The 24,347-nt window shown below is 38.0% G+C and overlaps 1 protein-coding gene and 1 pseudogene across 6 annotated transcripts in view; one reads left to right on the top strand and one right to left on the bottom strand.

The window, feature by feature from the left end:
- The window catches only part of LOC127351824 (GTPase IMAP family member 8-like), a 79,886-nt gene that overhangs the window by 42,532 nt on the left and 13,007 nt on the right, over positions 1-24,347 (bottom strand). For 2 of the 6 annotated variants that reach the window (XM_051379779.1, XM_051379780.1), the window contains exons 2-3: positions 6,010-6,092; positions 5,429-5,488 (exon numbers count right to left, since the gene is read on the bottom strand). The exons of 1 other annotated variant lie outside the window; for it this stretch is intronic. In XM_051379779.1, coding sequence (XP_051235739.1) covers positions 5,429-5,488; positions 6,010-6,028 — 79 coding nt within the window. In that variant the 5' untranslated portion in view covers positions 6,029-6,092. Of the gene's footprint in view, positions 1-5,428; positions 5,489-6,009; positions 6,095-9,254; positions 9,275-24,347 lie in introns of those variants that run through there. 3 more of the 6 variants (XM_051379777.1, XM_051379792.1, XM_051379781.1) reach the window with 2 other exon arrangements.
- Positions 15,869-20,654, top strand: LOC127351385 (GTPase IMAP family member 8-like; annotated as a pseudogene).

The following is a 24,347-nucleotide window of genomic DNA, read 5'->3' as shown; positions in this document are numbered from 1 at the left end:
CACGGTGCGGACCACAAGATGAACATTTCTCGTAAATCAGCTCAAAATCGCCACACAGCGCTTACTTTCTGTTGCCAGTAGGTGCCACTATCACTATGTCTGAATATTGTCATGTAGACATGTTCAGGGCGGGACTCTTATCAAACACGTTAAGTTTCATTGAGATTAGACCACGTACGATGAAGTTATGAGTACTGTTTTATGGCGAATCTGCTGAATACGACAAGTCGTCACTGGCATGCAGTTTGACGTACAGTCACAAATAGCGCAACTTGTCATCTACAGTTTGTTTTGATTGTACTGTCCAATTTTAAAATTGATCTGATATATTCCCTAGGACGGAGTTAGTTTAAATAAAACATGACAAATTGCCAAAAATGTCAAAAAATTAAAAAGGGCCGACTTCGACACGTGCCTACCTAGTTTCATACATATCTGTGAAACGTGGCGCCAGGGCTTTTTTTAAAAAATACTGTAGGGGGCGCTACAAACACGACAAACATGATATTTGGTACGTGAGCTACAGGCACAATTCTATACGCGTCCTGTGAATTTCATATTCATAACTATTACGGTCTCCGCAGAGTGAATTACCCTACCACCAGAGCGCCACCCAGTGGCATGGTTTTTTTCTCCTTTTTAAGTGAGCTTCAGGGAGCCATGGGCAATCATTGTACCAAGTTTCGTTTTAATCACATGTGCCGATGTGGAGATGTAAACTTCTTCATTTTAAAGAGCGCCACCTTGTGGCGATGGCCTGAAATTGTGCACAATGCCTAAGGAAGACATGTGGAACTACATAAATAACTAACTAGATGCTACGCACAAAAGCGCATAGGAGGAACACGAAAAAGTAGTTTATGGACATTTCGCGCTCTAGCGGAAAAAAGTGATAAGTGGAAATGGGCGTGGCCTATATGGGGAGATGCAGCTCCATTCACTGAACGTGTTCCCTGGGAGGCTGCTGACCTCAATCTGCAAATATGTGATTAACACTGTGATAGATTTACTTACTGTGAGTCAAGCGATTTTTCTCTGAGCGTGGGACTTTTTTGACCAAATTCAGCCCTGTAAAAAGATGTAATGAAATCAGTAATCAACAGCTGAATGTTCTAAATTCAAGGATTTGTGTGAACAAAGTTTTCATTTACCACCACTTAAACTTAGATATATATTTAGACTGTTTTTCTGCTATCGATCTTCATCAGTTAACTTCAATCATTTCTTCATCAAGCCATCAACCTGTCTATTAGACCCGATCCCAACTAGGCTGCTTAAAGAAGTTGTTCCTTTAATTGGCACTTCTTTACTGGATATGATTAATCTTTCTTTATTGTCAGGATATGTACCACAGGCCTTTAAAGTAGCTGTAATTAAACCCCTTCTTAAAAAGTCCACTCTTGACCCAGGGGTTTTAGCCAACTATAGACCGATCTCTAACCTCCCCTTCCTCTCTAAGATTCTGGAGAAAGTTGTCGCCAAAGAGTTTGTGACTTTCTACATAACAATAGTTTATTTGAGGATTTTCAGTCAGGATTTAGAGTTCATCATAGCACAGAGACAGCTCTGGTTAAAGTTAATAATGACCTTTTGATTGCTTCTGACAATGGACTTGTCTCTGTACTTGTATTATTAGATCTTAGTGCTGCATTTGACACCATTGACCATGATGTTCTTTTACAGAGACTTGAGCATCAAATTGGCATTAAAGGAACCGCACTAAGCTGGTTTAAGTCATATTTATAAGATCGCTCGCAGTTTGTACATGTTAACGATGAATCTTCAATAAATACTATTCAATTCAATTAAATTTTATTTGTATAGCGCCAATTCATAACAGAACTTATCTCAGGACACTTTTCAAATAGAGCAGGTCTAGACCGAACTCTTTATAACATTATTTACAGGGACCCAACAGTACCACCATGAGCAAGACCTTGGCGACAAGGGCAAGGGAAAACTGCCTGTTAAAAGGCAGAAACCTAGGACAGATCCTTCGGCTCTAGGTGGGTGGTCGTCGTCGGTGTCTCGACCAGTTGGGGTGAGAGAGACAGAGAGAGAGAGAGAAAGAGACAGAGAGAGAGAGAGAGAGAGAGAGAGAGAGACAGACAGACAGACAGACAGGTGCACAGCAACAACAGTATGGGCAATGGCAATCTAGCAGGACTACGGCAGGAGGCTCCACCAGGATCGATAAGAACCTGCGAGACGAGAAAGCACAAGAACTCCGGGGAAGAAGTGAAGTTAGTAACATGCATTAATAATACTACAGTTAGTCATGGAGTTCCACAAGGTTCTGTACTTCCAATACTGGACCAATACTATTTACTTTTATATATGCTCCCTTTAGGCAACATTATTAGGAATCACTCCATTAACTTTCACTGTTATGCAGATGATACGCAGTTATATCTATCAATCAAGCCCAATGAAATTAATCAATTATCTAAATTACAAACATGTCTTAAGGACATAAAATCCTGGATGAGCTGCAATTTTCTGATGTTAAACTCAGAAAAAAACGAAATTCTTGTTCTTGGCCCCAAAAACCTTAGAGACTCACTGTCTAAAGATATAGTTACTCTAGATGGCATTACCTTGGCCTCTAGCACCACTGTCAGGAATCTTGGAGGATTTGTCATTTGACTGCCTTCTTTCATTTACGTAATATTACAAAAATTAGACACATCCTATCACAGACAGATGCAGAAAAACTAATCTATGCATTTGTTACTTCAAGGCTGGATTACTGCAACTCTTTATTATCAGGTTGTCCCAATAAGTCCATTAAAAACGCTCCAATTAATTCAGAACGCTGCAGCACGAGTACTGACAGGAACTAGAAAAAGAGATCACATCTCTCCTGTACTAGCTTCTCTGCATTGGCTCCCTGTAAAATGTAGAATAGAATTTAAAATCCTCCTCCTCACCTATAAAGCTCTTCATGGTCAGGCCCCTTCATATGTTAAAGAGCTCATAGTACCCTATTACCTCTCTAGAACACTACGTTCTCTGAATGCTGGGCTACTTGTGGTTCCTATAGTCTCTAAAAGTAGAACAGGAGCCAGAGCCTTCAGTTACCAAGCTCCTCTCCTGTGGAACCAGCTTCCAGTTGTGGTTCTGGAGGCAGACACCCTCTCCACATTCAAGAGTAGGCTTAAGACATTCCTCTTTGATAAAGCTTATAGTTAGGGCTGGATCAGGTGAGTCCTGAACCATCCCTTAGTTATGCTGCTACAGGCCTAGACTATCAGGGGATTTCCCATGGTGCACTGAGCTCCTCCCTTCCTCTCTCTTTCTGCACTCATTCATGTTCCATTAATGCATGTGACTAACTCCACTTCTTCCCCGGAGTTCTTGTGCTTTCTCGTCTCGCAGGTTCTCATGGATCCTGGTGGAGCCTCCTGCCATGGTCCTGCTAGATTGCCATTGCCAATACTGTTGTTGCTGTTCACCTGTCTGTCTGTCTGTCTGTCTGTCTGTCTCTCGCTCTCTCTCTCTCTGTCTCTCTCTCTCTCTCTCTCTCTCACTCTCTCTCTGTCTCTCTCTCTCCCTCCCCCAACTGGTCGAGACAGACGACCACCCACCTTGAGCCGAAAGGTCTGTCCTAGGTTTCTGCCTTTTAACAGGCAGTTTTTCCTTGCCCTTGTCGCCAAGTGCTTTCCCATGGTGCTGTTGGGTGCTGTTGGGTCTCTGTAATTAATGTTTTAAAGAGTTCGATCTAGACCTGCTCTGTTTGAAAAGTGTCCTATAATAACAAATAATATTCTGTTATGAATTGGCGCTATACAAATAAAATTGACTTCAATTCAATTTACCAGCAGCTTTAACAGTATCTGTGATAGAAGTCTGAGTTTCCTTTTGTTTTGGACTTTGATGATGACCTGGGGAAGTTGATGTTGAATCCTTAAATACATCACAGCTGACATATTCTCCATTATTCTCCTCCACAATTTGACCCAAGCGTGTTAACAGCTCTGAATGTTCAAGGTTCTTCTGCTTCAAATATCTGTATCTACATTTTCTGATCATGTCTTTTACAGTTTTTCTAAATTGTTTACACACAAATACTGCTACTTGAGACACAATGACCACAACATGTAACTCATGCACCGACCCCCTGAACCAATTCTGCTAAACTACAAGCACAATTCCTGCTTTACACTCAAATTGCAGTTCTAAAACACACGTTTTTCAAAACAATACACACAATTCTCTGCATTTGGCACAATTTTCATGAAGAAAATATCTTGTTTTCACCAGGAACACATTGTCATTCAAAATTCTAAAGTTAATTGCCCTACTATGCACACTGACTCATCACATGGGCAAACACCTGTCACACAGTTTTACAATTAGCAATCAGAGCTTTAGCATAAAAGGGCAACAGGTTAGGGTTAGATATAGCAGTTGATGCTTTTCATGGCTGGATTCGCCATGCTAGGCGATATTTCCCCCGCTGCTTGGCCAGGGAAAATATTGATTGTGATGTGGATGAGGTGCTGTGGCCAGACCGAAATAGAAGACAGGATGCAGCATAGTTTTTTTTTTTTTTTCTTTTTACTGTAACTCTATACAGTAAATTCTTTTGTTTTGTATGTGCAACTTTGTGTTGTTTGGGATGTAGGCTACAGTGTAAATTATTTTTGTGGGAAAAATAAAATATATTTGTTAGCGTGTATTTGTGTTCTGAGTATAAAAACAATATTCTCAAATATTTTACAACACACTTCTGTATGTACTGTCTGTAGTAAGTGTAACACTGAACAACAAAAAAAAAAGTGTTTTCCATTCATAGTGTTTTACATTGAGCACATCAGTGTTCAACTGGTTCTTATAAATATCTATTCATATGATGGTTTGTGTGTCATTTGAAAACAAAATACCATTTTGAGAAGAAATAACATTGTTTTGAATGTAAAGTTTCATTTGCAGGAGAATTGAGGGGTTTTGCCCATTGTGTGTGTGTGTGTGTGTGTGTGTGTGTGTGTGTGTTATTTTGGATTTGTGTGTAGAGTTCTGAGAGTATGAGGCATGCTTTCAGAAAATGTGGGTAAACAATCGAGAAAAACTGTAATGGAGGACATTCCAGGTATTTTTCCATCAACCCTGGACTCTCCTCTCTGGGTGTTGATATCAGAATCAGAGAATGATCAAATGATTGATCACTGACAAGTTCAAGGATTCTTCTCAGTGTAGACCTCATCCAAAGTCAATACAATAAAGTGTTATTTATTGACATTATATAGCCAATTATAACCAGCTTTTTTAAGGTGGAGTTCAGTGAATGTGTCACTATTATCATGAAACAAACAAATTCCCCAATCAGCTTCAAATACAATAAAATGTGAGTTTGGGCCCTCAACCAACAAACACTGTAATTAAAGATGTTAATGTACAGAAGAATAATTGACTCAGTTTAACTCACTGTTAGGTGGCAGCCATAGTAAGCTGCTGCTCCGTTTCAGTGGTTGCCGATCATCTGTCACTGTAAAGATACAGAACACTGATTCACTCACATGTAATCTTTAATTACTGGAAGAACATATTATTTAACATTGACGATTATTTTGTAAGTTTATTTTAAAGTGTGTTTAACAGAATTGATTATACAAGGTGGCAGATTCAGATACAGAAATACTATTCTTACCCTGAACCAAGGAACACAATACTTTATTTAGATTTTAATTAAATGGTACGGACCTTTAAAAGATAAAATATACCATAACATACAATATATTATTTTTTACACAATTTCAGCTGTAGTCCTTTTGTTCTTGACTCACTCATACCCCTTTAGCAATGGCAACATCACAGTGCACAACAAGTCTATAGGAATGCTACTATGCTAACAATACTAAAAGTTAACCCAAAACAACCCTTTTCATCACAAATTGATATGAAGCTCTGGACTTTTAGTGCTGGACAAAGAAATAGGACAGTTATTTAATGCAGGTGGTGAGAACAGACAATCTTTTATTCAGACTAATAAAGTGTGACTGGACTCACCTGGTGCTGCAGCCGCCATGATGTCAGTGTGCTGGAAACATCAGAGACTCATTCAACTGAAGACCAACTGCTGCTTTAACAACCTGAAGAGAGGAAGTTAAAATGTTCATGTTGATGTCACCTCCTCTGTTGCTGTTTAATGCTCTTTAATCTTCATCCTTAAAATATTTTAGATTTTCTCTTGAAGAAAGAAAAAACAATATATATGTATATATCGTTCTTGTATCAGCAGATCAAAATATTAAAATATCAAATATTAAAAACAATCAGATCAGGGACATTCTTCTTCTTCTTCTTCTTCTTCTTCTTCTTCTTCTTATTATTATTATTATTATTATTATTATTATCTTATGAAGAAGACCAGGATATATATAAAAATGTTTTGCAACTCTAAAAACATTTAAAAAGTCACGTAAGCATGGTTTGTCTGTCGTAGAAGTTATTAAATGAAGGTCGATAGGTTAGTGCAGTTGCAGGTTTTGGATATAAAGTATTGTATTATCATTACTGTAACAAGTGAAAGCTAATCTCATTCTGAGTTTAAATTAATGGATTTAACATGCACAATATGGACTGTGAGCTTTTTCTAATGGATGGTTTGTGTTAAAGAGTCTTTAATACAAATACAAACTGTTCCTTCCCTTTTACTAAGACTTCAACAGGAGCCCTTTCAAGACCTAAGCATCAGAGACAGTGGACATGAGTAAATGTTCCTAATTCAGCCAACAGTGTACAGTGTAGATTTAATGAGAACTGTTTTCAGCTCATTTAATTTAAAGTAAAGACTGGCTGAGAGTCAGAAAATGAGAGATAATGTTAAAACCCTTAGGCTACAATCTGAATATATATAAATAACACTAATTAGTAGAGAGAGACTGATTTAAATTTGAATGCACGTCGGTGAAACTCCAAACTGCACTAGAGTCAGACTCTCCTCATTCCTTGGCTGTTGCAGATGACTTCGTATGACCTTATTGTGAGAACCCTCACCTGATTACAGAGACAGCTGTTCAGTTTCTTTACATACAGTCTGTGTTACATACAGGTACGTGTGTGTAGCTGAGAAACCTCGGAGCTGCTGAAGGTGACCTTGCGCTGGCAGAGGAGCTGAACATCTTCTTTGTCCACTTAGAGGCCACAACACCAGAGACGGCACAACTACACCACTCGGCACACAGCAGCGTAAACCTCACAATTGAGGAGCATGAGTTGAGGCGCACGCTGCGGGCCGTCAACCCGAGGAAGGCGGCTAGTCCTGATGGCGTCCCGAGATGCGTGCTGAAGGACTGTGCTGATCAGCTGGCTGGAATCTTCACAAAGATCTTCAACCAGTCCCTGGAACAGTCCACTGTCCCACCCTGCCTGAAATCCTCAACCATAGTCCCACTGCCCAAGAAACCTCACATCTCTAGCCTCAACGACTACAGACCAGTAGCACTCACCCCAGTGGTGATGAAGTGCTTTGAGAAACTGATCCTTAGTGACATCACAGCTGCCTGCCCTGATCCACACCAGTTTGCCTACAGAGCGAACCGATCTACAGAAGACGCCATAGCCATAGCACTACACACTGCACTATCACACCTGGAGCAGCAGGGGAGCTATGTGCGGATGCTCTTTGTGGATTATAGCTCTGCATTCAACACCATCCTCCCTCACAGGCTTGTAGTCAAACTGGGGGACCTGGGGCTTCCACACACCATCTACATGTGGATCAATAGCTTCCTCTCCGACCGCAGACAGAGGGTCAGAGTGGGCCATCACACATCAACGGCCTGAAGCCTCAGTACCGGCTCTCCCCAGGGCTGTGTGCTGAGTCCCTGCTCTACTCCCTCTACACACACGACTGCTCCCCTGTCCATCACAGCAACACCATGGTGAAGTTTGCAGATGACACCACAGTGGTGGGGCTCATCTCCAGGGGGAGGGTGAGTCTGCCTATAGAGATGAGGTGTAGCGGCTGTCAACATGGTGCAGGGACAACAACCTGCTCCTCAACACCTCAAAGACCAAAGAACTCATCATAGACTACAGGAGAAATAAAACAGAGATCCCACCATTAATCATCAGCGGGGACTGTGTGGAGAGGGTGGCAGACTTCTGCTTCCTGGGAGTCCATATCGAGGAGGACCTTTCCTGGAGTGTGAACACCTCTGAGTTGTTGAAAAAGGCCCAGCAGAGACTGTACTTCCTGAGAATACTCAGGGGGAATAACATCACACAAAGACTACTGGTGTCCTTTTACCGTGCCTCCATTGAGAGCATACTAACATACTGCATGTGCGTATTGTACACCAGCTGCACATCGTCTCAGAAGAAAGTGCTCCAGAGGGTCATCAACATCGCTCAAAAGATCATCTGCTGCCCTCTCCCCACACTGGAAGAACTACACAGTTCCCTGGCCTCAGAAAAGCCCAGAACATTATAAAGGACACTCACCATCCTGGTCATTCCCTGTTTGAACTGTTGGTACGGTACCGATCATTTAAAGCAAGGACAAATAGACTCAAACACAGTTTTTATCCAACTGCAGTAACTACCCTCAATGCTGCAAAAAAATAATATGCAATGACTGGGTGTGTATGACTGTGTGTCTATGTATGCTGCTAAATATGTTATATATTTTTATTTTATTAACACTAGCACTTAAATTATTTAGCAATTTAAATTATTATTTATTATTTTTTTAATTTATGCTAAATTAAGCACTGATCGGAGAGCACTTTAAATTTCGTTGTACCTGTGACAATGACAATAAAGGTCTATTCTTCTATTCTAAATGGTGATTGAAGTCATATGTTTTATTATATGGAGGCCTTTATGGCTAGAATGTGTGTGACTGATTAACTAATCACAGAGTTAGTCTGTCCTCTGCTGTACTTGCAAAAGAGAATTTGATCTCAATGAGAGTACTTGATGAAATAATGGTTACAATATTGCTAATAATAATCATTAACCATGAAATCTTATTTTGAAGGGGGTTAGTGGGATAATCTCTCTGTTCATTGATAAAGAGATCAATATATTATCTACCAAAGCTACATTTCTACTTATTCTATTTATATTACTCTGTTCAAGTTCTGGTCATAAGAGGTTTTTTTTTGGACTGGTGGGAATGAAGCTAATTAGACTGAAGTTGGGCCACTGTGGGCTGTGATATTCCTGAGAGAATATTATATAAAATTTTATATTTTATACAATTTCAGTTTTAATTCTTAGTTCTTTACTAAAATACGCACACTTACCCTTGGTAATGAGGATGATGGGAAATCAGTTATTGTTCCACACACCAGCTTCTGTGTAGAAAACAAAAAAGAACCCCAAACAAAAGCTGTTATTTTACTACAAGTGTCTGAGAAGATGAACTGTAATGAAGGTGTCACCTTATAGTTTTACATAATGATCTCAGACAAAAACAAATTATTTAATTCTGCTCTGTGGCAACTAGATTATTGTTTTATTCTCATTCAGAGCAGTAATAAAAGTGGTGGTAAAGAAAATTGTGGTTTTACAACCATTAAAAACATGATTTTTACATGTTATCAATGGTTGTAAAACTATAACCTTTCTTTTATAGTTGCTGTAATACTAGATATCAGGTTAATTAACTTCCTTGTTCACCTTTGGTCTGAACTCAAGACTCTGGAGTCGAATCTGTACATCTATAAACTAATAAAGGCACCAACGCATTTCTCAGTATCAGTAAACTTTATATTAAACTGTGGCAAACTTTATTCATTGAGCTTATTTTTTTAGAATTAATGTAAATGTTAAAACAATTATTTACAATTTCCATGTAATTACTTGCCTGTGATGTCTGCTGCTGTTGTCTTAGATTGTCGGTCTCCCATCGTCGAGTTTTGACTCTATAATGTGAGACAGAATATTATATTTATTATTTTCGGCACTTTGTTGGATACGAGCAGTGATTCTGGTCCAGATGAGTCCTGAATAGTCAGTAAACACCTGAGGATTAGTAAAGATCAGTTCTAACTCATCGATGTGAGAATGTTGTCTTTCTTACAATGAAGCACATTTGTTTGTCTTCATTTCTTTGTTTGAATTTAGATTTCAGTGGCGTCTACTCACCAGGTGAGATCCTCTCTGCTGCTGAGCACGTCGGTGAAACTCCAAACTGAAGTCAGACTCTCCTTAAACAACCTTTCCTTTCTGAGCGGGTGGGACTAATATGATACCAGTAAATGTTTAATATCACCTGAAACTCTCTGGGAATCATGATACAGAACTTTATATCTTAACAACTGAATTGTTTTATACTATGTGCAGGATCAACATCTATTGGCTGTTACAGGTGACCTGATGGCTAGAGGTGAAAGGGCACAGAGAGATCTGAAGAACCAGAGCAGGTTGATTTGGTGTCAGTGAGGCCACAATAACTCCAAGATTTCTGGCCCTTATTGTAAGAACCACCAACTGATTACAAAGGCAGCTGTTCAGTTTCTTTACATACAGTCTGTGTTACATACAGGTACGTGTGTCCGTAGCTGAGAAATGGTGATTGAAGTCATATGTTTTATTATATGGAGGCCTTTATGGCTAAAATGTGTGTGACTGATTGTGTGACAGAGTCACAGCTCTATTGAACCATGTATCCCTGTAGTCCTCAGCAACGACTTCATGAGCTTCTTCAATGATAAAATTATTACGATTGGATTAATCACTGCCTGCCCTCAACAGCAAACGATGTCCCTTCAAATACAGAAATCTTAACAACTGTAACACCAGATGTATACTGAGACTGCTTTTCTGTAATCAATCTGCATCAGTTAACTAGCTAGGCTGCTTAAAGAAGTTGTTCCCTTAATTGGCACTTCTTTACTGGATATGATTAATCTTTCTTTATTATCAGGATATGTACCACAGTCCTTTAAAGTAGCTGTAATTAAACCCCTTCTTAAAAAGTCCACTCTTGACCCAGGGGTTTTAGCCAACTATAAACCGATCTCTAACCTCCCCTTCCTCTCTAAGATTCTGGAGAAAGTAGTCGCCAAAGAGTTGTGTGACTTTCTACATAACAATAGTTTATTTGAGGATTTTCAGTCAGGATTTAGAGTTCATCATAGCACAGAGACAGCTCTGGTTAAAGTTAATAATGACCTTCTGACTGCTTCTGACAATGGACTTGTCTCTGTACTTGTATTATTAGATCTTAGTGCTGCATTTGACACCATTGACCATAATATTTTTTTAGAGAGACTTGAGCATCAAATTGGCATTAAAGGAACCTCACAAAGCTGGTTTAAGTCATATTTATCAGATTGTTCTCAGTTTGTACATGTTAACGATGAATCCTCCATAACCTCCACACTAAAGTTAAAGAAAAGGACCACTAATACAAAAATAATTACACACAAATAATTCAATTCAATTCAATTCAATTTTATTTGTATAGCACCAATTCATAACAGAAGTTATCTCAGGACACTTTTCAAATAGAGCAGGTCTAGACCGAACTCTTTATAACATTAATTACAGAGACCCAACAGTACCACCATGAGCAAGACCTTGGACACTGCGGCAAGGAAAAACTGCCTTTTAAGAGGCAGAAACCTAGGACAGATCCTCTAGGTGGGTGGTCGTCAGCAACAACAGTATTGGCAATGGCAATGTAGCAGGACCATGGCAGGAGGCTCCACCAGGATCGACAAGAACCTGCGAGACGAGAAAGCACAAGAACTCCGGGGAAGAAGTGAAGTTAGTAACATGCATTAATGGGACATGAATGAGTGCAGACAGAGAGAGGAAGGGAGGAGCTCAGTGCACCATGGGAAATCCCCCGATAGTCTAGGCCTACAGCAGCTTAACTAAGGGATGGTTCAGGACTCACCTGATCCAGCCCTAACTATAAGCTTTATCAAAGATATTATGTATGTTTAAACCCATTAAAAATACTGTATACTGAATATTCTATCATTTATATTATATACTGTATTATGATGTCATTTATCTTCCAACGTAATAAAGTTTGAATGTGAGACAGTAATGTATTGTGTAGCTTACAGTCATTAATACAGGTTTAAGTTCCACTCTTTCATATTGATAGATGTTACATGAACCAGGTTTTCAACTCTTGTACATCCAGGAAATCTTCATAAAACCTGAAATAACATGTTATTTATATAAAACCACACTTATTACTGAATTTAAAAATGACCAAAACTCTTCTTAAAAGTAAAACACTTTATTTATATTTCATTCATATTCCAGTTACACATGTTGTAAGTAACAAAGCTATAACTTTTATGTAAACTGTGCAGATCATGTCCTCCATCAAGGTTTATGGTTTCTAGTATATTGAAGTGTGAGCTGGTAATGGAGCTCTGCAGTCAGTGTTCATCTTCATCAGTCTTCCTTTGGATACCCAGACTGTCCTGATGCTGCAGCTGTCTCTGACCTCTGATGGGTCCAGGAACTCCTGAGCTTCATCAGGTCACCTGTAAGACATGGAAGATTTAGTGTTACTTGTAAGACAGCACATAATATACAGTATAATATAATATACAGTATAATATAATATACAGTATAATATAATACAGTATAATATAATATACAGTATAATATAATACAGTATAATATAATATACAGTATAATATAATATACAGTGTAATATAATACAGTATACACAGACACACACACACACACACACACACACACAGACACACACACACACACACACACACAGACACACAGTAACACACACACACACACACACACACACACACACACACACACACACACACACACACACACACACACACACACACACACACACACACACACACACACACACAAACACACACACACACACACACACACACACACACACAGAGCAGAGCAGGACAATGGCTCTGGAATAACAAAGCTAGCGCTAGCTCAGCGAGCTAACAGCTGATGAGCAGCTACAGTTTGTTCACTCGGAGGTTTTCTGTTCTTTCTAACAGCGACACAAACATATTACTGACTGAGCACTTTAACTAAATACAGACCAACATAAAGACAATTACCCCGACACAAAACCCACAACAGTAACAGAGTTACAGAGCCCCCCCCGACACGAAGCTCTGTGATTCTCTGTATAAACTTATAATAAACTTTGTGTGAATCTCTATAAAAATATCAGCAGGGGGAATATGGAGACATCTGCACCAGCTGGTTAATACATTAACTTCACCTTTAAGTTTCATCTTCATCTTTTAACATTTAACAAACAATAACAAACATTTAACAAACAATAAAAAACAACAACAAACATTAACCAACAATAACAAACATTTAACAAACAATAACAAACATTTAACAAACAATAAAAAACAATAACAAACATTAACCAACAATAACAAACATTTAACAAACAATAACAAACATTTAACAAACAATAAAAAACAATAACAAACATTAACCAACAATAACAAACATTTAACAAACAATAACAAACATTTTACAAACAATGACAAACATTTAACAAACAATAACAAACATTTTACAAACAATAACAAACATTTAACAAACAATAACAAACATTTTACAAACAATGACAAACATTTAACAAACAATAACAAACATTTTACAAACAATAACAAACATTTAACAAACAATAACAAACATTTTACAAACAATAACAAACATTTAACAAACAATAACAAACATTTAACAAACAATAACAAACATTTAACAAACAATAACAAACATTTTACAAACAATAACAAACAATAACAAACATTAACCAACAATAACAAACAATAACTACATTAGCGTCACTGAGGCTCCTGCAGCTAACAGCAGTTAGCATGTGCTAGCGGTACACGAACAATGAAAAACAGCATCAACTCTTAAAAATCCTTCCAGTTCCTTCCTCTGCTGTCTCTCCACAGACAGTTGGTACAATCCACAGTGACTTCCTCTGCTGTCTCTCCACAGACAGTTGGTACAATCCCTCTTTCAGGAACAGTCAGTCAGTCCACTGTTGTACTGACCGAGGTTGTTCACACACACATTCCGGTTTTTGTGACTCTAGCCGGACATTGCCGTCAAAAATAATTTACATAAATGTACATATGTACATTAGTGTCGGGCTGTGCAGCCAATGACTGAACAGTTTGTCTGCTGAGGCCTTTGCCCAGACATTAGGCTGCAGGCTGCAGGCTGGACTTGCTTGTTCTCCGCTAGCTTGCCTTTTATAGTAACAATGACGGAGCTCCGATAGTCAACAGGAAGTAAAGAGAGGTGGGTGGCAACAGGGAGAGCATGTGACGTCACAAACTACACACTTCTGAACCTGCGTGATTTCTCTCCTGTATTCTGACTGAGGCAGCCCACAAAAACATGACTGAGTCATTTTTTTCACACTTTGCTGCTGATAGGCCCTCCAGAGTCCCAAATGTACATAATCAAATGATTAAAAAGTTGGTTTTGCATAATATGTCCCCTTTAAATAAAAGATGAGGAATATATGAATGTTTCACGAACGCATTTGTGTGTCATTGGTGACACGCAAATTCGTGAAGTATTCCTCATTTAGTTTGTTTGGCTCAGAGTTCTGTTGGATTGCTCCTCTGGCGAGATGATTTCTAATGATTATAGATCAGAACAATAAGATTATTGATCCCTCACTGTGGAAATGTACTCGCTGCAGCAGCTCCAGATACAACACAGCAGTTTATTTATTGATGTAGTGCAAAAAGTACACAGTGTAAATATTACAATAATGAATACTAAGTAAAAATATCATAACAATATAATATAAAATATAGAGTTTATGATTAAAAATATATAGCCTACACTATATGTAGTATGCAAGTAAGAGATGTGGTGTGAAAAAATATTTTAAACATCGCCCAAAGAATCACACTGCCTCCGCCGGATAGCCTTCTTCCCATAGTGCATCCTGATGCCATGTGTTTCCCAGGTAAGCAACGCCCAGCCATCCACAAGATGTAAAAGAAAACGTGATTCACTATCTTCCAGTGCTCTGTTGTCCAGTGATGCTCCTGTGCCCATTGTAGACACTGTCAGCAGTGGACAGGGTTCAGCATGGGCACCCTGACTGGTCTGCAGCTACGCAGCCCCATACACAACAAATTGCTCTGTACTGTGTTCTGATACCTTTCTATCAGAACCAGCATTAACTGTTTCAGCAATTTGAACTACAGTAGCTCGTCTGTTAGATCGGACCACATCAAAAAATGCTGCATCAAAAAGTACCAAACACTGACTGTTTGTCAGGATGTGCTAGTGAGTAGATGAACTTAAGAAATGAGAATGGAGCAGTGTCAAGCATCTGCACTCATGAAAAGGTCATTTCAGACTCTGTGAACAGAAATATTTCAAGAACATGACTTCCAATAACTGTAAATATTTTGCAAAAGTTTGGACACTGGTTTTTCTCATACTTTGAAAAACATGCAAAGACGCGGCACAAAAAGTTGCATCAGACTGATGTTTACTGTATTTTATTACCTTTCCAGGTGATAATGTCATTGGAGGAGCTCCACTATATTAGTTATTATTAAAGTTTTATTTATTATCTAGATCTCAGAGACCTCAGAACAAATATTATCACTCATTATATCAGCTACATTATAAAATGCATTACAAAGTTAAACCATAAATCTTTTCTCACAGGCTTTCACATTGTTGTCAGCTGTAATCAGAGGTTGCTAGTTTGAATCCCCACTGAGGTTGTGAAGCTGACTGACACTCTGCAGTTTGCTCTGTACAAACATTTTGCTGTGTGAATGAGTAAGATCATTTCAATTCTAATTCTTCTTCCTTCAGGTTGTTAAAGCAGCAGTTGGTCTTCAGTTGAATGAGTCTCTGATGTTTCCAGCACACTGACATCATGGCGGCTGCAGCACCAGGTGAGTCCAGTCACACTTTATTAGTCTGGATAAAACACTGTCTTCTCTCTCTGTCCACATATTATAAATATAAGAAAAGCACAGCAGTCCTCAGACCTTAAATCCAGTCTGTGAGTCTGAATTCAACTCAGCTGATTGTTCATTTTAATGGAACACAGCAGGAAATATGAGAACCACTATAAACTGTAGCTCAGTGACAGACAGACAGACAGACAGACAGACAGACAGACAGACAGACAGCTCACAGATGGACCACAGCCACTGTTCAATCAGCTTTATATATTTATTTTTGTTTTATTGTTTGTTGTTTTGTATTCTTTGTCGAAGGGTGCAGAGCCCACAGAGTCCCACTAGGTGGTGATAAAACATTAAAGTTTGGGTTTATCTAACAGATGAGCTACTGTATCTCAAACTGCTGAAAAAGTGAATACTGGTTCTGATAGAAAGGTGTTTGTCGCATATAGGACCGGTCATAATGCTATAGTGGATCGTTGTATAATATATGAATGTGAGAATATAGTATATGTCTACATATGTGAGAATGAACAGATATACATGACTTAGAATCTATGTGTGTGAGAAAGAATACGTGTGCTAATAAATAAAGTGTATATGTGAGTAGAAATATGTGCATGTGAGAGGGCACAATGAATTGTAGCTTGTAGAGCCCCACATACCAGGACAGTGCAGCTCTCTGTCTCTGTGTGTGTCTTCCAGAGCTGATCTGAGACTTTGTGTTGACTGTACTGGTGCTCGTTGCTGGCTCGATTGCTTGCTTATTGTACTCATATGTAAAAAAGCTAGCAGAGGTAAATTGTTCGACATGCGTTCCAAGTGCACAGTGAGGGATCAGTGCTGCTGACTGAAACTCTGCTTCTGCAGCGAAACTTTATTCACACATGCTCACTAACATGCACACACACATAGGTCAACACCCGGCACATCTCAATGGCTGTTATCACTGTTCATCATTCAGTACCTGAATTAAGTTTGCCACAAATTGAGAGCACACTTTTCATATACAGTGCTGTGAAAAAGTATTTGCCTCCTTCCTGATTTCTTATTTGTTTGCATATTTGACACACTTAAATGTTTCAGATCATCAAACAAATTTTAGACAAAGATAACCTGAGTAAATACAAAAAGCAGTTTTTAAATGATGATTTCATTTATTAAAGTATTGCAGAAATAGGAAGTATCACGAGAAGCGAGAACGACCGAGAAACACGAACTGCTTTATGGCAATTCCATATAAACGCACACGCCCCCCTCAATACCGGTTAGCCACACCGGCTATAAGAACAAGTATTACCCACCTCGGTAGACATTGCTCCACACGAAAAAGTTGCCCGGCAACAAATGCACATCAGCAGCGGTAGAAAGGGGGTGGAGGGTGCCGCAAGTGAGTTTTTTTTACGACAGTGTTGTGAAATATACGTCCCAGAGCTTTAGGGGGAGCTTGTTGAGAAAACACGCGGCGACAAAAGTGAAAACCAGCGAAGAAATGGCTAGAGTTGCCAAGTTCCCCTTTAAGAGAAAAAAGCTATCCAAACCTACCTGGCCCTATGTGAATAAATTCCATTTAGGTTCTCTCTCTCTCTCTCTCTCTGTCTCTCTCTGTCTCCCAGTGTCTCTCTCTCTCTCTCTCTCTCTGCATATGAACAGTTTGTATAATTGTGAAAAATATGACACATCACAGTTTGAACATTGTGAAATCTTTATCTTTTTTTCTCTGTTGTATTACAGCATCTGGACTCAGGATTGTGTTGCTGGGAAAAAGTGATGACAAACAGAGAAAACTTGGTAATTTCATCATTGCAAACCAAACTATTCACGACCAAAGAACTTCCCCCAAACAGGCAATGTGTGGCTACCTGTGGAGAGTGTAGAGGAAAACCATCTTCAGTCTGTCTGTGGAGAACGTGAGAAGAGAGATGAAGAACTGTGTGACTCTATGTCCTCCTGGACCAAATGTTCTTCTGCTGTTAGTGAAACCTTCTGATTTCACTGAGGAGAACAGACAAACACTGAAGTTCATCCTGAGTTTGTTTGGTCAAGATGCTTTAAAATACTCAATGGTCATCATGACACATGAGGAGAATGAAAGTAAGACTGTTAATGAACTCCTTACAGACTGTGGAGGAAGACACTACAACATGGTTGAAGACAACCACACATTGTTAATGCAGAAGATTGAGAACATTGTGCGTGAAAACAAAGGAACCTTCCTCACCTTCACTGAACTCATCAAACCAGCTTTAAACCTGGTTCTGTGTGGGAGGAGAGGAGCAGGGAAGACTTCAGCAGCCGAGGCCATTTTAGGTCAGACAGAGTTTCATTCAGTCTCCAACTCATCAGAGTGTGTTAAACATCAGGGAGAGGTGTGTGGACGTTGGGTTTCCCTGGTGGAGCTGCCTGCCTTGTATGGAGAACCTCAGGAGGCAGTGATGGAGGAATCACTCAGGAGTATCTCCCTCTGTGATCCTGAGGGCATCCATGCCTTCATCCTGGTCCTACCTGTGGGTCCCCTCACTGATGAAGACAAGGGAGAGTTAGAGACCATCCAGAACACATTCAGCTCTCGAGTTAATGACTTCACCATGATTCTGTTCACTGTGGACTCAGATCCTACAGCTCCAGCTGTTGTTAACTTTGTGAAAGAAAACAGAGACATCCAGGAACTGTTGGACATGGTGGAAAAAAATACTAAAAATAAACCACACCGCTATACAACTGAAACATTTGCACAATCAACTGTAAGTAGTAATAATTTGAATTTGTAAATAATAATAAATTCGATTTCATCGAAACCATAATTATACTTTGCAGTTTATACTTTTCCAACGGCAATTAAAGGAACTTCTGGTCTTTATATTTCACAGGTGATGATGAAGAACGGAGTCCAGAGTGTCTCAGGATTGTGCTGATAGGGAAGACTGGCTGTGGAAAGAGCTCTTCAGGAAACACCATTCTAGGAAGAAAAGAGTTTAAAGCCAAATCAAGCCAAACATCAGTCACTAAACACTGTCAGAAAGAACAGAGTGAAGTCGATGTTCGTCAGGTGGTTGTGGTCGACACTCCTGGTCTGTTTGACAATAGTTTGTCTCATGAAGAGGTTCATGAGAAGATGGTGAAATGCATCAGTCTTCTGGCTCCAGGACCACATGTCTTCCTGTTGGTGTTACAAATTGGCAGATTAAGATCAAGGAAAGCTTCGGGAAGAATTCTGAGAAGTTTACCATCATTCTTTTAACTGGAGGAGATACACTGGAAGATGACAAAGTGTCCATTGAAGAATACATTGAAAAGAGATGTGATGATTCCTTTAAGAAGCTGATCTCTGACTGTGGAGGAAGATACCATGTGTTTAATAACTATGATGAACACAACCGCACACAGGTCAGTGAGCTGATAACCAAGATTGACACCATGGTGAAGGAAAATGGAGGCAGCTGCTACACTAATGAGATGCTGCAAGAGGCCGAAGCTTCAATAAAGAAAGAAATGGAGAGAATCCTGAAGGAGAAAGAAGAAGAGATGAAGAGAGAGAGGGAGGAGCTTCAAAGAAAACATAAGGAAGAAATGAAAAGACGAATGGAAGAACAGAGAGCAGAGACTGAAAAGGAGAGAAAACTGAGAGAAAAACAACTTGAAGAAAAGGAGGAAAACATCAAAAAGGAACAAGAAAAGAAATTAAACGTAGAGAAAATGAGAGAAGAAGAAGACAGGAAGAGAAAACAACAGGATAAAAGTCAACGACAGGAGTGGAAACAGAAACAAAAAGGAAAAAATTAAATCTGAATTAGAGGAAAAGGAAACCATTGATAGAAAGCTGAAGGAAATTAGAGAAGAGATGAGAAAACAACGAGAGAATGAAGAGAAAAAATAAAAGAATGGTGGGAAAAACGATATCAAGAAGAAGAACAGAGACGACAGGAGGAAGAAACAAAACTTAGGAAGCTTCAAGAAGAATACGAACAGGAAAGAGAAAAACGATAGAAAGAAAAGAAAAGAAGAGGATCGAAGAGAACAAGAGAAAAAAGAGAAAAAGACATCGAGGAGAACTATAAGAAAAAACTGGAGAATCTGAAGAAGACACATGAAGAAGAAGCCAGAGAGAAAGCTGAAGAGTTCAATGAATTCAAAGAGAAATACAAAAAGGAATCTGCAGCTCTGAAGGAAGAACATGAGAAACAAATGAAAGACAAAGATCAACAATATAATATCTTAGAGGCTCTTAAAGTCCACAATGAAGAACAGATGAAGAAGAAACATCAAGAGGAAATGTGTGACCAAAAAGAAAGAAAATATGAAAAAATCAAAGACTTATTGAAAAAACACAAAAGAAAAAAGGTGGAGAGAAGAAAATGAAGCAATAAAGCAGAAGTTGCAACAAAAACATGAAAAGAAATAAATGAGTTGATACAGGAACTGATGACACAAGTCGACACATCAAGCTGTCACATTTTATGAGATTTGTTCGATGTAAACGTCACAACAACAGATCAGTTTCAGAAGTTTCCTTTTTTCTACTTTCATTTAGTTTCAATCAGTGAAACTTTAAAGAAGGAAAGATTTCATAGTAATATTCAACATTGAACAGAAACACAGCAGCAGTCACTGTGGGTCAGATGATACCAGTTCTTTGGAGTAATGTTATAGTCTTAGTTTTTACATTTTAATCATCAGTTTTTACATTATTTGTCTCCCTGGTGATTATTTTTATATCGACTTTTACTTTTTTGATGTTTTAGATTTTATTGTTTCTGTTTTATTCATTATTCATCATGCAAAAGTTTATCTATTGTTCATTTTTGTTTTTATGTGTTGTGTCAGTTTGTTCTGTGAAGTCAATTAGCCAAATTTCTGATAAAGTTTCAACAATTTTCCAACCAGCTGTAACAATAAAAAACATAAAATATTTGTTCTAAATAAATCTGTTCATGTTTGTTTGCTTTTTGTATTGTACTCATATCTCCCTCTGGGTGTAGATTTCTGGATGTTTGAGTTGGATTCTTTAAATGACAAAATGTTGATTTCAGTCTGTTCTGTCTCGTGATAAATGAGGATTTAAACAGTTAATAACTCACTGACTCTGTACAATCATTGGTGTGGTTTTGTTTTAAGTTTGTTTCCTATAAAGTTTTATAAAATCTGCATTATATTGTAGAGATAATGATAATGATAATGTATAAGTTGATTATTGTAAACATCAGTTGCTGTTTCAGCTGAAACATTTTCAGTCAGTAGAAAATCTTTATGATATGATGTATTTGTTCCTAATTATTAGTGTAATTATTGACGGATTAAAAACAGACAACAGCTCAGTAAAGAAAGACTTCAGCAGCTGGAAGCTCTGTTTGGTCTTTAGAGATGATCTTTGTTTTCTTTTGAATATGAGAAAGAAAATGATGTTTGTGAGTGAAATGAAATGTTTAGATGTCATTCACTCTGTTTTCTCTGCAACACCCAAATCACAAATATCACAGCAAATATTAAATATGAATCATATAAGTTAAGTTATAATGACTGTCAGTGAGGTTTACTGTCCACTGTTCTCTGTACTGATGCAGTTTTACTGAGGTTTTATACCGTTTGCTCTCAGGTGTTTAGACTTTGTGAACATTATATGATTCAAAGATGCTTTCACACCTTACTGTCACTAGTTAACATCCACTGACAAACAACCTCACTTTAAGGTCCATTCAGTAGATGTTCTGGTTGCACCAGCTTCATAAGTTCTTCACTGAGTTTGAGTCTGAATCCTTCCTGTGTTCTTAGTAACTACTAGCTAGTTTCAGACTGGTTATTTACTAAATCAGGTTGCAGCAATAAAATAGTATAGTATAAGCCTTTAGTAAATTGGTTGCTAGGAAACATCTGTTGCACTGTCCAATTAAAAGCCATCAACTGTGGCAACAGGACATCAATCACTGTTACATCATAAGCTGTAATATAAGTTTCAACAATAAAATTTTAGCAGACCAAAATATACATTAAACTTAAAGCTGCAGTATGGAACTTTATAAAATTACTTTTGGTCATATTTGTAGAAACTGTCACTTTATCCTGACAGTAGAACATGAGACAGATAATCTGTGGAAAGATCAGGATCCTCTGGCTCCTCCAAGTGTTCATAAAGGTATTTACAAGATTCCACCCAGTCTAAAAGATTGTTAAGTCTCATTTCTTGGTCATCAAATACAAAAAGTTATTTAAAAAAAAGTTACATACTGCAGCTTTAAACGGTCAATTCTTTGTAAATATGGATCTGACTTTATTTTATTCATCTTCAATCATGTCAAAATCTGTGTGATAAAAGTGAGTGGGAAATATCTGATGAAGCTAATAAACTGACAGTATTTGGTCATTTTATCTTCATTATCAGCATTATGTTTTTTAATTTGAGTTATATTGTGAGAACATTCTCAGAAAAATAAAAAATCTACAATTTGATCAGAATCACAAATATCACAGGAGAGACAAAGAGACCAATTCACTCCCATGTCATTATTTAAAAGTTATTTATTGTAAGAGTCCAAAAATTTGCATAATTTAAAATGTATTTGTATAAAATGTGTAATGCACTACACCTATATTTCACATTTATACAAGTTGGACTTTTTGTCTGCAGGTGCCATTGTCTGACTTTGTCTCCACGTCCAGCAGGTGGCGCTGTTACATCAGCCACTGATGAAAGGAGCTTCACACAAAGCGGCTTGTTGTAGTTTTATCATTTCATTGTTTTTATGTTTTTATTTTGTTAATGAGTCATTTGAATAATTTAAACCTTGTGCAATGATTGAGGGTGTTTGTGGTTGTGAACGGACTTAAATGTAATATTAGATATTAATGTTAAATATGGATTAATGACCTTTAGTTGTGTGATCAGCTATCGGCTGTACGCTGGAACAGAAACATTATCTGCAGTGATTTGTCATAATTATAAAAAATCATAATCAGTCATAAACAGGCTGAAACAAAGAGCACAACGTGTATTTACAGACTGATGAAGTTCAGGTTTTATGTTTTATGAGCAATAAAGAGAGAAAGAAATGACCTTTGAATGTGAATGAATCCGTTTTTCTGCAGATATTCTGAGGAGAGGTTGTCATGGTGATAGTGAGGAAGACTTTTTAATAACCTAAATTTACCGATGTTAGAATATTACGTTTAAATAAAGCATGTCAATTAAAGTATAAATGAGAAGAAACTAAATGTTTAAGAAGAATAACGCTGTAGGTCTAATGGTAAAATAAGAATCGTGTAAAAATAGTTTATGCAGCAGACATTCTTGGACACACTGATTCTCTCTCAACGTTTGAAACACATCTGAAAACTGTTTGTTAACTTTCACTTTAGCTTCAGTCCTCAGGTTGATCTCTCTGATCTGCAGCAGAAGTTTCAGCTGGTGAGTAAACGACTAAAAGCACATTAATAGAAGTGATCCAGTGAACCCAGCAGCTCAATGCACTCTGTTCATATTGTTATTATATATATTGTTATTATCACAGTAACCTCACTCACTGATCTGAACACATTTTATTCACTCACTCATTAATCTGACAGAATAAACCGCACACACACTCACTTTACTTTGATAATGCGGAACAAACAGTCGGAAAGAGAACTGATGATTTACTGGTTTTAATTTAAAGGACGTATTTTCACACTGATTTAAACTAACAAATAATTAAAGTTTACGTTTTTATTGTTCGATATCGAGTCGATAACAATCCGCCATTTTAGATGATCAGTGCCTCAACAGAAGCAGGAAGAAGAAACTCTCATTAAAGTTACATTAATGCACTTTAAATTTGATTTAACTTTATTTCAGACTCATATTATCTCAGAGTTTAACTTTTAAAAAACGGGTTTAGATCACACTGCTCTGTATGTTGATGTTTTTATTCTAATGATGATATTATGATGATTATGATGGTGATGATGGTGATGATGATGATGGTGATGGTGATGATGATGATGATGATGCTGATGGTGATGATGATGATTATGATGATGGTGATGATGATGTTGACATGTTACAGGACAGTTGGTGACACAGAGCAGCAACACTGACACAAGTAAGTATTCACTGTTTGTCCAAAGACATTAACTTTACACTTACTTAAAGGTCCAGTGTGAAACATTGAGGAGGATCTATTGTCACAGTGTACAGTTACACAACTCTCCACTCACATTTGTGAGACAATAATGGCTTCATATTCTGACTTTACTTCACATAACACCAAAGTCTGAACTCATCAAACCAGCTTTAAACCTGGTTCTGTGTGGGAGGAGAGGAGCAGGGAAGACTTCAGCAGCCGAGGCCATTTTAGGTCAGACAGAGTTTCATTCAGTCTCCAACTCATCAGAGTCAAACTTACTTCAAAATATGTTTCAAATCTTTTTCACGTGTGGTTTAAGTAACATTTTGGTAGTCTGCCCTCAGCTCAGTGT

Source organism: Dicentrarchus labrax, unplaced genomic scaffold (assembly GCF_905237075.1).
Source record: "Dicentrarchus labrax unplaced genomic scaffold, dlabrax2021, whole genome shotgun sequence".
Taxonomy (NCBI): Eukaryota; Metazoa; Chordata; class Actinopteri; family Moronidae; genus Dicentrarchus; species Dicentrarchus labrax.
Note: the sequence above shows the minus strand (reverse complement) of the source record. Positions and strands in the feature narration are given on the sequence as shown.